This window comes from Halichoeres trimaculatus, unplaced genomic scaffold (assembly GCF_033239565.1).
Source record: "Halichoeres trimaculatus isolate MK-OKI-2021-1 unplaced genomic scaffold, fHalTri1.1 fHalTri1_scaffold_6, whole genome shotgun sequence".
Classification (NCBI taxonomy): domain Eukaryota; kingdom Metazoa; phylum Chordata; class Actinopteri; order Labriformes; family Labridae; genus Halichoeres; species Halichoeres trimaculatus.
The window spans coordinates 12,236,060-12,250,939 of record NW_027437184.1 but is presented as its reverse complement, the minus strand read 5'-3'; the positions used below and the strand labels follow the sequence as shown (position 1 = coordinate 12,250,939).

Below are 14,880 nucleotides of genomic sequence, written 5' to 3'. Positions count from 1 at the left end.
TTCATTAAACATCCTGGAAACATCTGCAGTATTCCACTTTTTGTACAGAGGAGGACTGGAGTATTGGTGTCGTGAAATGATAATTTTTCAAATCTGAGGCAGCTTCAGAGTGATGTGGTTCCCGCTGACGCCAGTCTGGTTAGCTGCGCCTGTATGTTAAGCTTTAACTGTTTTTAGTCTGTTTGCCAAAGGACAGATTATGTTAGCCTGTCAGCTGAGACACCAATACAAGCAGACTGAATTTTTGCTGCCCTCTGCTGGACATTGCAGAGAAAGCATGTCTGAGATGCCAACATTTGTCACTGAAATACTGAAACAAACACAGTAATACTGATTTTTGTACACGTACTTTTCAGTAATTCAGATTGTCTGCACGTTAAAGTCAGTTGACTCTTTCTGTTTTTTTTTTTTTTTTTTTTTTTTTTTTTAAGATAGTTTCTCTCACCGCCTACAATTCAAATACACACACACAAACACTGAATATAATCCCAGCCATCGTCTGTCAGTTATAGCTCAGACTGTGTGTATTGTTTTGTCTGCGTCGCTCTCTAAGGCACCGTGGGGCGAAGATTACTGCTGCCACTACCAACTGTCGTCTCTCTCACACACACACACACACACACACACACACACACACACACACACACACACACACGCACGCACGCACGCACACACACACACACACACTCACACACACACACACACACACACACACACACACACACACACACACACACACACACACACACATACACACACACACACACACACACACACACACACAGAGGTATGAATCAGTCTGTCTTCATTTGTGAACAGATAAGAAGGAAAAGCTGTTTCACACAGAGTTAAACATAAAAGGGTTTATGGGTCAAAGTCAGGTTTTAGTTTAGGTTAAGGTTCAGTTTAAGATGACTCAGTTTTATTTACGTGGAAGCACTTTGACAGATTTTTAATAGAACAGAAATCCACAAGACAAGAAAGCTCAGGGCCAGTACTCTAAAGCACTCTGGAAATGCATGGACCATTTTTCGACATCCTTTTGAGACAGTGTCCAAATTTTTGCAATGTTGGGAATGTGAAACGAAACATATTTGGAGAGATATAACAAGAAAAAAGAACAAAAGAAAAGACATTTTTATTGTAAACTATACAGAAAAATGTAAATTTTTACAATGGAAGAGTTTTTAACAAAAGATAAAAAAATGCAAAGATACAGTTTGTAAATAAAAACTGTGTCCTTAAAATGTGTCTTTGTTTTTGTACACTTGTAGGAACCAAACTTTGTTTGAAAATCCTACTCTGGGGACATTTCTGAGAACAAGGACTCTTTGAAATGTCTTCAGAAATCTGGCATTAGCATGAACTTCTTTGACTTTAATGAGTGTTTCATAGAAGTTTTAGAGGTGTGTGTGTGTGTGTGTGTGTGTGTGTGTGTGTGTGTGTGTGTGTGTGTGTGTGTGTGTGAGTGTGTGTGTGTGTGTGTGTGTGTGTGTGTGTGTGTGTGTGTGTGTGTGTGTGTGTGTTGGGGATCATTTAAAGAACAATGGAGCGGGGCGACACCTCAAACAGCAGCTGTTTGTGTTCAGTTTCACTTTCTGCTCTGTCGCTTGAGCTCAAAATCGTCTGAATCAGCAAACAGATCAACATCAAACACTGCTTAAGCTTTGTAGGAGACCAAGAGGAACATTGACACGAGTAAAAGGAGACATGAAAGTAGTAAATACCTTACCAATTCCACAATTTACTTGATAACTTGATTTATTTCATTTTAAATCACATTTTCTTCACTAATTGCTCAGTATCAAAGGCCATTCAACTCTATTGCTGACCCTTTTCTCACTCACTCTTCACTCCTGAAAAATCTGGAAATCTTTTAGAGTTTAGCCACCCACTTTTCCACTCTTACGTTACCTGGACTTTATCCTGCCTTGATTGAGATGAGGTGAAACTGTAAGAGACATCCTGAAAATTTTTTAAGTTGTTCAACACTTGAAAACAGCTAATTATTCATTGATAAATATTTGTTTCAATTTCTAATGATGTGCACTGGAAGTATCTTTCTGTCCTTTAAAATAAAAGCCTTTTTCACACCATCTGAGTGACCGCATTACATGAAATTACATGATTAATGTGAAACTGTCCCTGTCAAATAAAACGCTGTTACTGGAAAAAGAGGCTATTGCTTAATTGCAAACCTGTATGTGTGTGTGTGTGTGTGTGTGTGTGTGTGTGTGTGTGTGTGTGTGTGTGTGTGTGTGTGTGTGTGTGTAAAAGAGAGAGAAAGCTCCTTGGCATTAAATCTTCCGACTCTGATCTGCCTGAGGGGAAGAATTCAAACCACTCTTATTCAAATCAACCCCCACCACACACACACACACACACACACACACACACACACACACACACACACACACACACACACACACACACAAAGTGTGTGTGTGTAAGGCAGCACAGTAGCCAATCAGGTTTGTTTGTGGGCAGGGCATCAGACTATAAATGTCTCAGGTGTTCAGAGGAGGACAGGTGCAGCAGCAGAGTGTGACTTCATCACTCACACACTCTCACACACACCTTTGAACAGCTCAGGAGCACCACAGTCAAGTGTTAACAGGTGTAGTGTGAAGGTAAAGAAGTGTTTACATTATGGCGTCCTTCCTCGTGGAGTCCAGTCTGTCTCCCCCCGTCTCCACTCACTCTCTCCCGCAGCAGGAGCTCTCCTCCCTGGGTGTGGATCCGTCAGACTTCAGCCTCTACAGTCCTCCGGCTCCACCTGAGCCTGGCCTGGCAGCGGCCCCGTGGCCCCAAAACAACCAAGGGGACCCCTACCTCTGCTTCAACACCATGGACCCAAGTCCCACCTCCCCAGGACTCCCCCCTGTGCTCGGAAGCTTCTTCCCACATCTCTACAGCCTTCAGACGCCGCTGCTCCCAGCCAGCCTTTGGCTCTCCACCTCGGATGAAGTGCTACGCTTGGTTCGCCCGCCATACTCTTACTCTGCCCTCATCGCCATGGCCATTCAGAGCGCACCAGACCAACGGCTGACGCTCAGCCAGATCTATCAGTATGTTGCCGAAAACTTCCCCTTCTACAGCCGCAACAAGGCTGGCTGGCAGAACTCTATCCGACACAACCTGTCCCTGAACGACTGCTTCCAGAAAGTTCCCCGGGACGAGTCAGACCCAGGTAATCACCACACGGTTAGATATCACTTTTGAACCTGGACCTGAGTTATCATTTTTACAACACTGATCTGCAATAACCACAAATAGAGGCCTTTCTTTTGAAAGTTTAGGTACAAGAATCACTCTTTTGATCCTTTGGGATAATTTTTAAAGTCTTCAGAATGAGAACAAATCAAGTACTCAGCTTTGACAGGAGCTTCTCTTTATTTTAGAGTTTAATGCTTAAGTGCAGAAACCAAACCACCTTGTATTTTCTCTGTGAAACAAGTCAACTCTTTTAAGTTGCAACCAACTGATTTAAGATGTTTCTACCGTCCGTATTCAATCATGGCTTAAACAAACAAGGACAGACACAACAGAGGAGCTCAAGGTGTGACTTTTCACTAGATAAACCTTATTCAGTATCTGTCCATTTTCTTGAAACACATGTTTTAAATTTGGTGTTTTTTTGAACGGTTTGGTTTGTTGATAGGTATTTTGGTCTGGATTGTTACTCTTTAATGTTTTGATGTAGTAAAGAAGATACACAATTATTTATCCTCCTCTTTTTCTCCTCTTCCTCCTCTCAGGTAAAGGAAACTACTGGACTCTGGATCCAAACTGCGAGAAGTCGTTTGACAACGGAAACTTTCGCCGCAAAAGGAAGAGGAAGTCTGACAGCATGACCATTCAGAAGCCTTCGTCCTCTGACGCCTCTTCACCAGAACCAAGTCCTAAAATTCCCAGCATACACTGCAGCAGCAGTGGCACTGAGCTCCCTACTCCCTCAAATACTCCTCACACCCCCAGAAGCTTCCTGTGCCACCAGGACTCCCTTCCTCCTCCTCTTCCTCCTCACAGTGACTCTGCCTCTCTGTACATGCAGGTACCAGACCATGCCTCCCCTCCTCCTCCCCCTGAGGGATATGTCTCCTCATACTCACCTGGCGCTGTGGTGCCTCAGTGGGACTCCTGCGCCTCCTCTTCTCCTCCTCCACACTTCCCCTCCCTCACTGATCCTCACCCTGGCTCTCCCCCACTCTATGCCGACCTGCAGACGGCACCTTACCTCCTGCAGGAGCTCCAGGAGGCGCAGCAGCTGCAGCAGTTTCAGGCCCAGTGTGAGCGTCTGTTCTCGGGGAGCTTCTCCGACACGCTGCCCCTGGACTCTCTGGTTCTTTAGCTGTGACTCACCTGATGTGACACCTGCAGAGAATCACCTGTTTACACGAAGAACTGATGTTTAAAAGATGCACTGAGCTGTCTGTAAAAAGTCTTTTTAAGTTTGTATTTATCTTTTTTTTTTATATTCCTGAAAGTTTAAATGTGGGAAAATGTTTTTGAGTGTAAATATAAACTGAGTGTCTGAATTTAGAATAAATTAGTTTACTTGAACTTTTGACTTCTGCGTTCACTCCTTTTGCAGGTTAGCATTTATGTTAGCCTGTGACATATGAGGTTCTGAAATCATATATACGAAGGTTAACTTCTTTAAGATTATCTAAGATTAGTGCAACAGCTGCGTTGCTTTTTTACTCTTTATAGGAAATTTCAAATATTTTACAACTTACACAAAGCAAAGTAGTAGGTAACATGTCTGTACCTGAGAGGAGCTGAGCAAATGCCAGAGACATCTCAGCTGTCACACAGGGATAAATGTTAGCTTTGTTAGCAGGCTAACATCATAAATATTTCTATAATGAGAAAAATTTAAATTCATTTCTCAAACAGATGAACACCAGCCTCTTTCAAAGGCTTTAAACTAAAATAGCTTTCTCAGTGTCAGCTCCTCCAACATGCTATCATCACTGCTACCTCATTTAAAAAAAATGCAAACATTGATGTTAGATCGTACTCAAGCACGATTGCCATCCCTCCAGCACCATGCCACTGCTAAGTACAGTCACACTACTCCAATATGAACCGTCTGAAGCGTCTGTTTACACAAAGGGAGATCTCATCAGACCGCACATTGTGACACAGAGAACATGGCTACAACTTTAGAGATTTTGTTCAGTTACTTTAGACCGACACAGCCCTTCCCCAGCTGTCTTAGCCAATCATATTTTGTTAAGTTGTGGGCGGGATCATTTCCTGTCATCTTCCTGGGATTCGTGAATACTTAATGGATAAATGCCTAACTGTAGCTGTGAGTGAGTGAGGAGAAAAGATAAGATCTAGTTGGCAGAACGTGAAGAGAAATTGCGGAAAGTAATGGAGAAGACTGTGTGGTTGCTGGATTACTTGAAACTCCGTTTTCAAGGCTGTCTTTTAAAGAAAAGCTTGAAATGCGCTGAAAGCTCGCCAGCTCCAACCTGGTCTAACCTCGGCGCAGGGCGGAGCGCACCCTCCGCAGCTGTAATTTGGTGACAAGCGTACATGTGCGCACGCCTCAGAGGCAGGTTCCCAAAGTGTCAGGCACATTTTAATGCAATAAACAATCACAGCAATCACTATTTAATTTAACCGTCTGAACCAGCATATACATTTATATCTATATTAGCTTTCCTGTCACATCTGATGTCAGATTAAAGCTGTTTGTCATAATGGAAAGTTAACCTGACGGCAGCTGGAAGTTTGATGCACATCTTACAACACCCTTAACATCTGGTACTGAGTATATATCTGGCTTCTCTCATTTCATTTAATTCAAAGAAAAAAAGGAGAGAAAAGACGGACAAAAAAGAGAGAAAATAAATGTATGTTACTCTGGATGTACCAGTTATTTCCCATATTTCTCCGTTTTAGTCTTTATTTTTAACGTGATCCAAAAAGATAGAGTACATTATTGTAAGGGGGATGAGGAGGAGACACCAGGAGAGTATACAGTATATCACTAAAGGTAAGCACGATTTTAGCACAAATTTGTGGGCACGCACTGTTCGTGAATGAGGCCCATTGTGAACATAGTGATTGATTTTAAGTTGATTTTTTTCTATTTTATATCTTAATTTTTTAATTGTTTGAAGTTGTGTTAGGTGTTGCAGTGTTCAGGCACATGATAAATTTGTAATCCTGCAAAACTATCAATATACTGAACTTCCATGTCACATGATTCTGGCTATTGTTTTTATTTCTTTGTTTGACTGTTTATTGCCACGTGTGGTCCCATGGTCCTACTGAAGGCCCAGTGGCTGGGGTCACGGTTCGCCACTGGCATTGAAGTGTGGTTAAGCACAGTACGGTTCACTAGAATAACCACATCCTGACAGTATGAAAGAAACGTGAGCCTTTTAAACATGTTAAATTCACTTTTTATCTTGTTAGACTGATTAACATGTCAGCTTTGCAAACAGAAATCTGTGTTAGCTTCTTTCAAAAATGCCAACAATGATTTAAAGTTGTTTTTAAAGGCTAACATCACCATTTTACCTTGCCAGGATAACAGTAACAGTAACAATGCTGCATGGTACAATCAATAGAAGCTTCGGGCTAAAAATGGTATAAGCTTCTTAACATGCTAACGTCACTGTTTTAACCAAAGTCTAATGTTTAGCTTCAGAGCTAACAGAAAGCAAAGCGTAGGGTTTAAGCATTTCATAATGGTTAGCTCTGCAACAACTGAAAAGATTTAAGTACTAGTGTTAGCAGAGAAATGATCTTAAATCTGTAAATTTAAATGTGGCTACCTAGAATTCAAAGGCCTCAGGGGAGCTGATGATATCATAGTCAAGTCAGGTTCAGGTGGGTTGGTTGAGAAAGCTTCTTCCTCCAGATTCCCACCTGGCAAAGAATGATGATCGGTCCCTTTGATCAACCCCAAGACTGAACAAACAACTAAACAAAGTAAATAAACGGTCCATCTGTGGGCTGAGATTCTGCTGAGTCATGTGATCTCCTCTCAGGAGGCGGTCTGTGAGTGCGGATGAGTTTCACTGACTCAGTAGTTTTCACAGCAGGTCGAGTCAGCAGCGGCAGCAGAGATGGTGGAGCAGATTACAAGTGTAAGTGTTTCAGTCAGCAGATCTCACACACAGCGCTCAGAGTTCCCACAGACAGTAAAGTGATGGCTGTTTATCTAGATCTGAAGAAACATGGACGATAAACTTTTTTTTTTTTTTTTGTCAATTGAAAGTCATGAGAACAAATGCGCCTGGGTTTGAGAAATATTAGGTGTTCACTGACAGCAGGGCCAAAACCTTCAGAGCTCCCCCAGCTGACTGGCTGCAGTCATGGTTTCTGGCAATACAGGCAGTTGTGATTTATGTCCCAGCATTCATTTTTTATTTAAGTAAACTTTGTATCAGTAATTTAAAGCTTTGAAAGGATGGGAATTAAGTTTAAAAGTGGAAATATACAAATACCCCAGTAATCTGAGATGGGAGGCACAGTTTTAAAATTCTATGTATTATCTTCAAATTCTGACTGTGATTTTGTAATTGTATTTTCTTTTTTTCAAACTGTATTCAATGTTTACTTTAATATATTTCTTTTGCTTGAAGTATTTATCTACTTTGTCTATCTTTGTCTATGTGTATGAGTATTTATTTGTATTTTGATTGGACATCTGGTGTAGTTTTTAATTTTAATTTAATTTATTTTATTCTATCTTATTTCATTTTCATTTCCTCTGTTTTATGGCTTTATGTTTCTTAGTATAGTATCCTATTATTTGAGCTGCTTTTAACCTCTACAGCACTTTGGTCAACTTCAGTTGTTTCAAATGTGCTCTATAAATAAAGTTTGAGTTTGAGTTGAGTCAAGATTTGTTTATTAATTGTAGTCATTTTTGTTCGTATTAGATATTTTTCAATATTTTGAATTATATTTAATTTACTCAACGCAAGGTTGACCTCTTTGAGCTTTTTATCCTTTTTTAATCTTTAAGTAATAATTTTTATCTCTTTCTTTTTCATCATTAATGAGTCATTTACCATTTTCAGACTTCTTTTCTATTTAATCTATTTTTTGTTTATTTATTTTTCTTGTTCAACATTTGCATTGCACTTTTTTCTAAGTATAAATTAAACACTCTCTATTTTAGGTTTGGTGCAGCGGAGGGACCAATCACAGAGAGTTTCTCAGCTCAGGAAACTTCACCAGGTTAAAGTGTGTGTGTGTGTGTGTGTGTGTGTGTGTGTGTGTGTGTGTGTGTGTGTGTGTGTGTGTGTGTGTGTGTGTGTGTGTGTATGTCGGCTGTGTTTAGCCATCATGTCATCCATTGATGTGTGTGACAGCAAACAAACGGCACACTCTGTCTGTCAGATACCATCAGATGATCAATGCAGCTGAAAGACGACTGATAGAGTCCACTGTTTATATGCAACACCAGGAGTGTGTGTGTGTGTGTGTGTGTGTGTGTGTGTGTGTGTGTGTGTGTGTGTGTGTGCGTGTGAGTGTGTGTGTGCGTGTGTGTGTGTGTGTGTGTGTGTGTGTGTGTGTGTGTGTGTGTGTGTGTGTGTGTGATTTATGGATGAGGTCAACAGCAGCATAAGTGTGCCATTTGTTTACACCCCACATCATCAGATAGATTGCCCCAGGTATCACAGACACAGACACAGACACAGACACACACACACACACACACACACACACACTGGAGTAAATGTCATCACAGACTGTAGTGATCTCTATTTTCACAATAAACAGTTGTGAGCAGCGACTGTGTGTGTTGGGGGGCTGGCTGCTGGAGGGTTGTATGCAGCAAATTAAAACATCTTTCAGTGATAGCCGTTTTGTTCAACAAAACACGCAGAGAGAAAGCGATCAGTGTTTAATCTGTTTTGTTGACCTGAAGAAACCTTTTTCCTGCTTGTACATTTACGTATTATTTTTTGTCAAACAAGACTTTTTATTTTTATCCGTCTTTCAATTTTTTTTTTTTTTTACCTTTTTGTAGTGTCAGGGTTACTTTTAAGTTTGTTTGTTTTTTTGCATTCCTTTTTAATGTTTTTAATACCTTTTTTTATTGTTCCCATTTTTTCCTACTTCCTCTGCTGTTTTTATCCTTTTTTTCAGTTATTCATTGTCCTTATGTGAAGCATTACATTATTATTTTTGGATCATTTGTTACGTTCTACTTTTATTTGCTTTTAGGCATTTTCTTTTTCCTTTTTGTTAGTACAATATTCTTTTAAATTTCAACTTTTCTTCTAATTTTTGTGTGCTAACCTGTGAAAAGTAAACCTCTAAACTGAATGTCAGTCATGTTTTGGGGTATTTATTTCTATATGCTGGGGATCACAGAGAGATCAGTGTCTCAAAAGGACACACACACACACACACACACACACACACACACACACACACACACACACACACACACACACACATTCTATCAGTCAATCTGATAGTTTTCACCAAACTGTTGATGACACAACAGCAGCAGTGCTGAAAGTGTGCCATCTGTTTACTCTCTCTCTCTCTCTCTCTCTCTCTCACACACACACACACACACACACACACACACACACACACACACACACACACACACACACATACTCTAACACACCCCATCTTGGTGCTGTCAGACGGTTTGATGAAGTAACTCCTATTAAAGCTCAGGATTTGAATGTCACACTGGGTGGTAAAAAGTCACAGTTAGACCTCTGCTGACAGACGGCTGCAGGCTCGGGGTTTATGGATTTATTTCAGGGGTCAGGAGTGAATCATGGGATAAAAAAATAAGTGGAGCTGCAGGGAGGAAGATGAAACACCCTTGGGACCAAATCATCACTCATATTTGATGCAAAATTACTCTAACTTGTGAGAAACAAGTGTACATTTTGATGGACATTTTAGTCCAACAAAGTTCTTCTAAAGTAAAACAGCAATGCTGATACTAACGTGGTTTAAACATTGAGAGGGGTAAAGGGAAATATGATGATAAACATGTAAGTGTGAAACAAATGAACTCCTTAATCTCATTACTAACATTATGTGTGGTCAGGTCATCCCTGGTGTTTTTTTATTGGTCAACCTGGTTATTTTTGTTTTGACTAATCAGTGCGTCATTACAGCAAGTGATATCTGCAAAACATACATTAAATAGCACATGCTTCAACTGTGTTTTATTATTAGATAACTGATATGTTTCAGTAGTAAAGAGTTTATGAATTTCGTCCAGGTGTAACAGTACAGGACAGTTTATTATCATCTTTAACAGGTTACCACCATAACTGTCATAACATCCTGGTTCTATCTGTGTGTGTGTGTGTGTGTGTGTGTGTGTGTGTGTGTGTGTGTGTGTGTGTGTGTGTGTGTGTGTGTGTGTGTGTGTGTGTGTCACTGCTCCTGTCTCAGCATGTTGTTCACCCCTATAAGAGTTTCTCCTCCAGTTTCTCTCAGACTGAAAATAAGAGGCGAGTGTGAGTGTCTTTGAACGCCTCATGAGAAAGAATAAACCGTCAGATGGTTCATTGATAAAAGTGTCAGAGGAGGCGGGTCACTACTGAACCTGAACATCACGCTCTGATTTCTGAAATGTTTTCACCCATTTTCAGACACTAAAAACTCTCCAGTTTACCGGACGTAACTGCTGTTTGGAATCCTTCAACACAGATGGTTCTTTCAATTTTGGGTAGTTTTCACAGTGTTTTTGGAAATCACATATTTTCATCAGACCTTAGGAGAGAGCACGAAGAGCTGGTGTGATAAGAAGCCCAGTGACTGAATTTTTGAGATTAGACTAAAAATACTAGAAGTTATGCCAAAAGACACAGATGAAGTATGCTAAAAATTCCTGGATGTCCTACTAATTGAGGAAAATTTCTCAGTATGTAGTGGACTGGACTATATTACAACTACAATATCACAACAGAAATGTTTGACAGTTTGTAAGATAAAAGTGATTAAAATCTTGTTATGTCTAGTCATAAAATAGATGATCCCCTCCTCCCAGGGAACTGTTCATTTCTTCAAACTAAATATGGTTATAACAATATAATATTTTCAGTATTAAGTATTAAGAACTTAATATATATATATATATATATATATATATATATATATATATATATATATATATATATATATATATATATATATATATATATATGTGTGTGTATATATATATATATATATATATATATATATGATATATATATATGTGTGTATATGTATATATATATATATATATATATATATATATATATATATATATATATATATATATATATATATATATATATATATATATGATATATATATATATATATCATACATATATATGATGAAAAAATATAGCCGAAATGAGCAATTTAGCAGAGATTATGTCCCGCGCTGAAGCTCCCTTGCCGTGGCCCCCGCTAAGTGCGGCTAAAATCGGTTGGATCTAAATAACTTCTGAAGGATTCCGAGCTGCACGATGTTTGTCTGAGTGAGTATATGAGCATGCACACACCTATAAATAAGGTCCAGGTGTCAAAAAACCGGAGTTGCCCTTTAAAGAGACAACTGTGACAAAATGCTTTAGTTCTTTAAGCAACATTACTGACGTAAAAGTGTTGAAGCTGTTGAATATGAGAAATGTTCTGGTTTCTGTTTGTGGTCTGAGAGGTATGGATCAATCAGACAATCTAAACATTTATATTGTATGTTCTTAAAACTTTATAAATAACAAATATTTTCCCTACATCTGGTTAGAAAAAACAGTAGGACTATTGAACATGACACCTGTCATAACTTCGGTTTCAAAAAGTAGTACAGGAGACAGAGTCTCACTTATCAGGCTGTCCTGATAACCATCAGCTGTCTCTAAACTGGGAGAGGGAGTTAGGATCTTAACATCACTTGTATCTATTTCCATCGGTCCAACATTTTCATCAAAGTCTGAGACATCAGACGGCGCCGTTATTAGCTCCTCCCATCAGATCAATCTGCACGGTCTAAAACAGACATCTCCTTAGACTGAAGAGCTGCCACCTCTGAACACCTGCTAAATGTACCTGCCTGTCATCATGAGCTGTTTCTACTCCATTGACACATCATTCAGCACCGTCCGTCACACACACACACACACACACACACAACGTCAAAGCTGAAGTAACTTCACTGTCATCGTTTTAACTGTTATTCTAAAAAAAAAACACAAAAAAAAACAGTCAGACAGAAACCAGTGTGCAGGGGAAGATATCTAAATCTTATTTGTGTTGAAGGAAGTTTTCCTGCAGCCAGGTTCAAATCCCCTCTCACTCACTGCTCAGGGGCACATCGGCAGGCAGAGCAAGTGAGTGCTGCAGTGTGTGTGGTCGACCTGCTAACTGCCAGGCTGACGGCTAGATACCTCACATTTGCATAACGTCACACACACACACACACACACACACACACACACACACACACACACACACACACACACACGTGTGTGTGTGTTCAGGCCTGCAGCAGGAGACACAGCTGTGACAGAAAAGACAAATCAAACCAAACCAAGCAAGCCAATCAGAGGAGTGTTTGACCTCCAGACAGTTGGACTCTGATCCCTCACCTGACTGGCTGAAGGTGTCCGGTGTATGACAGAGATGTTTCACAGCACAGATGCTGAGTTGGGAGTTGGGGGTCATGCTGGTACCCTGACAGCTTCAGTGAGAGCGACCCGTATGTTTCCTGTCACACCCGTTAAAGTGAAACACATCTGATCTGTTTTAACCCCCAACGGTCCCAGTCCCTGTCTCATGTGAGACCTCAGTCTGGATGTCACAGTTTCCTACAGCAGACCCTGATCTTGCTTGGGTTTCCAGAGTGAACTGACCCTCTGAAGTTCCACTCAGGAAGCATCATGACTCTGGAAGGGATGTATTCTAATTTCCATGAAAATCTAGAGAATAGAAATTTGGGGGTGCACAAATCTCAGCTGAAAGAAACTGAAAATAAACACTGAGATTTGTATTTGCTTTCAATCAGCAACATCTATGTTCAAAGAATAACAAAATAATAAAAAAAATTACCATGAAAGCTGAATTCTAACCTGCCTCCTTGTTTCCACCAATAAGTCACCCTGACACCTGCACCACAACTGACAACTTTGAGATTCACAAACAGACCCTCAAAGGCCCCCAGAGGGGGTCCACAGAAAACCCTCCATATTTTCTAGACTACCTTAAACCTTCATCTGGATCTTTCTGCTCTTCGTTGCCTGCCTCATTCTCTGTCTCTGTTCCAGTAGTGGAAAGTTTGCGCAGCCTCAGGCTCGGTGCTGACAGGAGTTTATGAACTTCACTGATTATGAGAACGAGTCTGAACAGGACGGACCGAAAGGAAGGAATTGGTACGAACTAACCTCCTGCTTCCTCTTTTGGAGCCCTGGAGCTGTAGGACTGAGATCAGCTTTCACTGCACCTGTTCCGACCGTTCACCAGCAGATCAGAGACCCCTGACACGCCTCAAAAGACCCTCAGACATCGTCAACTCAACCTTATCTACAGAGTTGCACCTGGACTATGTGAGGGCCAAACGAGGAAGAGGCCCCACACCAACAGTTACAACTAGAAACACAAGTTCAGGATGTTCTTTAGTCAAAGACCTTATCACCTTTGGTTGTTGTTGTATTCTGCTCCTGTGCTGCCACCCTGTGGTCACAGACATAACCTCAACCACAGAAAATGGGATAACACTGCCACCTTGTGGCCAAAACATCAAACAGCAGCCCACTGAGCCATGACCATAAACTCTTTTCATTGTAATACCATGAATTTGAAATCAATAAATCAATGCTTTCTGAAATTATAGTATTTTCTTCTAACCAAACTAACTCACATCATCTGTTTGAACTATATAACCTTTGTACTGCCAACTACTTCTTTATGTAATTTTTTTCATATATAATCTGAATTTTTTAATTTGTGTTTTGTTTCAGTTCTTTTGAGAAAGATGATTCTAACATTTAAATGGTACACAAATGGAAACTAGCCTTTCAGCTAATAATAGCATATTTACAGAAATGTTAATTAGTATGCATTGTCCATGTCAATTGAATGTACAAATAACTTTCAATATTTCTGCACAAGAGCCATTTTATTGGTCTTATGCAGTAATCTGTTACTTCATAATTAATGACTTATTTTGGTCGGGACTAACTGTTAGCCAAAATGACCACGATTAAAAGAAATGTTTTGAAATATTTTTCTTTTTGAATTGACTCACTGATGTAAACTCTTCCATCTCATCGTAATTTGTTGAGATGCAGCTGTATTTGCATGGAATAATATTTTCTGCCACTTCTGTCAAATGTTCATGTCCTTGAAAGTCTGTGGATATGCTGAGGGATGTCAGAATAAGCAAATTCACATGCAGCCTGGTATCTGGAAAATCACGCATAGTTTTATATGTTTAGGCTTTTCACCGACACGAAACAGCAGTTTTACGAAACTAAAACCTGTTTTCTGAAAACTCCAGCCAAAGTGAAGTTTTTTGAAAAGTCTGGTTTCATAAATACACCAGGAAGCAGAGTATTTGGTTCTCAAATGTCACAGCTGACTGACATGGGTTCATTGTGATTGGCTGGCACAGATTTCATGTCTGAACAACACTGCCACATCTAGGTTAAGCATGCTTGAAGCTGCACTTTTTTTTAGCATATTTTTGCCTGGTTACATGTAGACAAAATTCATTTTAAAAACAAATTAGGGGGCTATTCACTTCTGAAAATACCCGGGAACATCTGTACCTACAAGGTCTCAAATTCAAGTTCTTGTTCCTGATTGGGCAAACCACACTGAACCGTGAATGTTCACTTAGTCATTTCCAGTTTCTGTGAGTTCAAACATGAAGAAAAAA

At 40.0% G+C, this 14,880-nt stretch overlaps 1 protein-coding gene across 1 annotated transcript; it reads left to right on the top strand.

The window, feature by feature from the left end:
- Positions 1–2,649: 2,649 nt before the first annotated feature.
- Positions 2,650–4,351, top strand: foxi3a (forkhead box I3a). The gene is made up of 2 exons (XM_074672979.1): positions 2,650–3,190; positions 3,759–4,351. The coding sequence occupies exons 1-2, from the start codon at positions 2,650–2,652 to the stop codon at positions 4,349–4,351; spliced, it is 1,134 nt and encodes a 377-aa protein (XP_074529080.1).
- The last annotated feature ends 10,529 nt before the right edge of the window (positions 4,352–14,880 follow it).

Bases quoted from the DNA above. Each gene is read 5' to 3' on its own strand.
- foxi3a (XM_074672979.1), top strand. From the start codon at position 2,650: ATGGCGTCCTTCCTCGTGGAGTCCAGTCTGTCTCCCCCCGTCTCCACT. The intron at 3,191-3,758 runs GTAATCACCACA...TCCTCCTCTCAG, and splicing joins CCGGGACGAGTCAGACCCAG to GTAAAGGAAACTACTGGACT.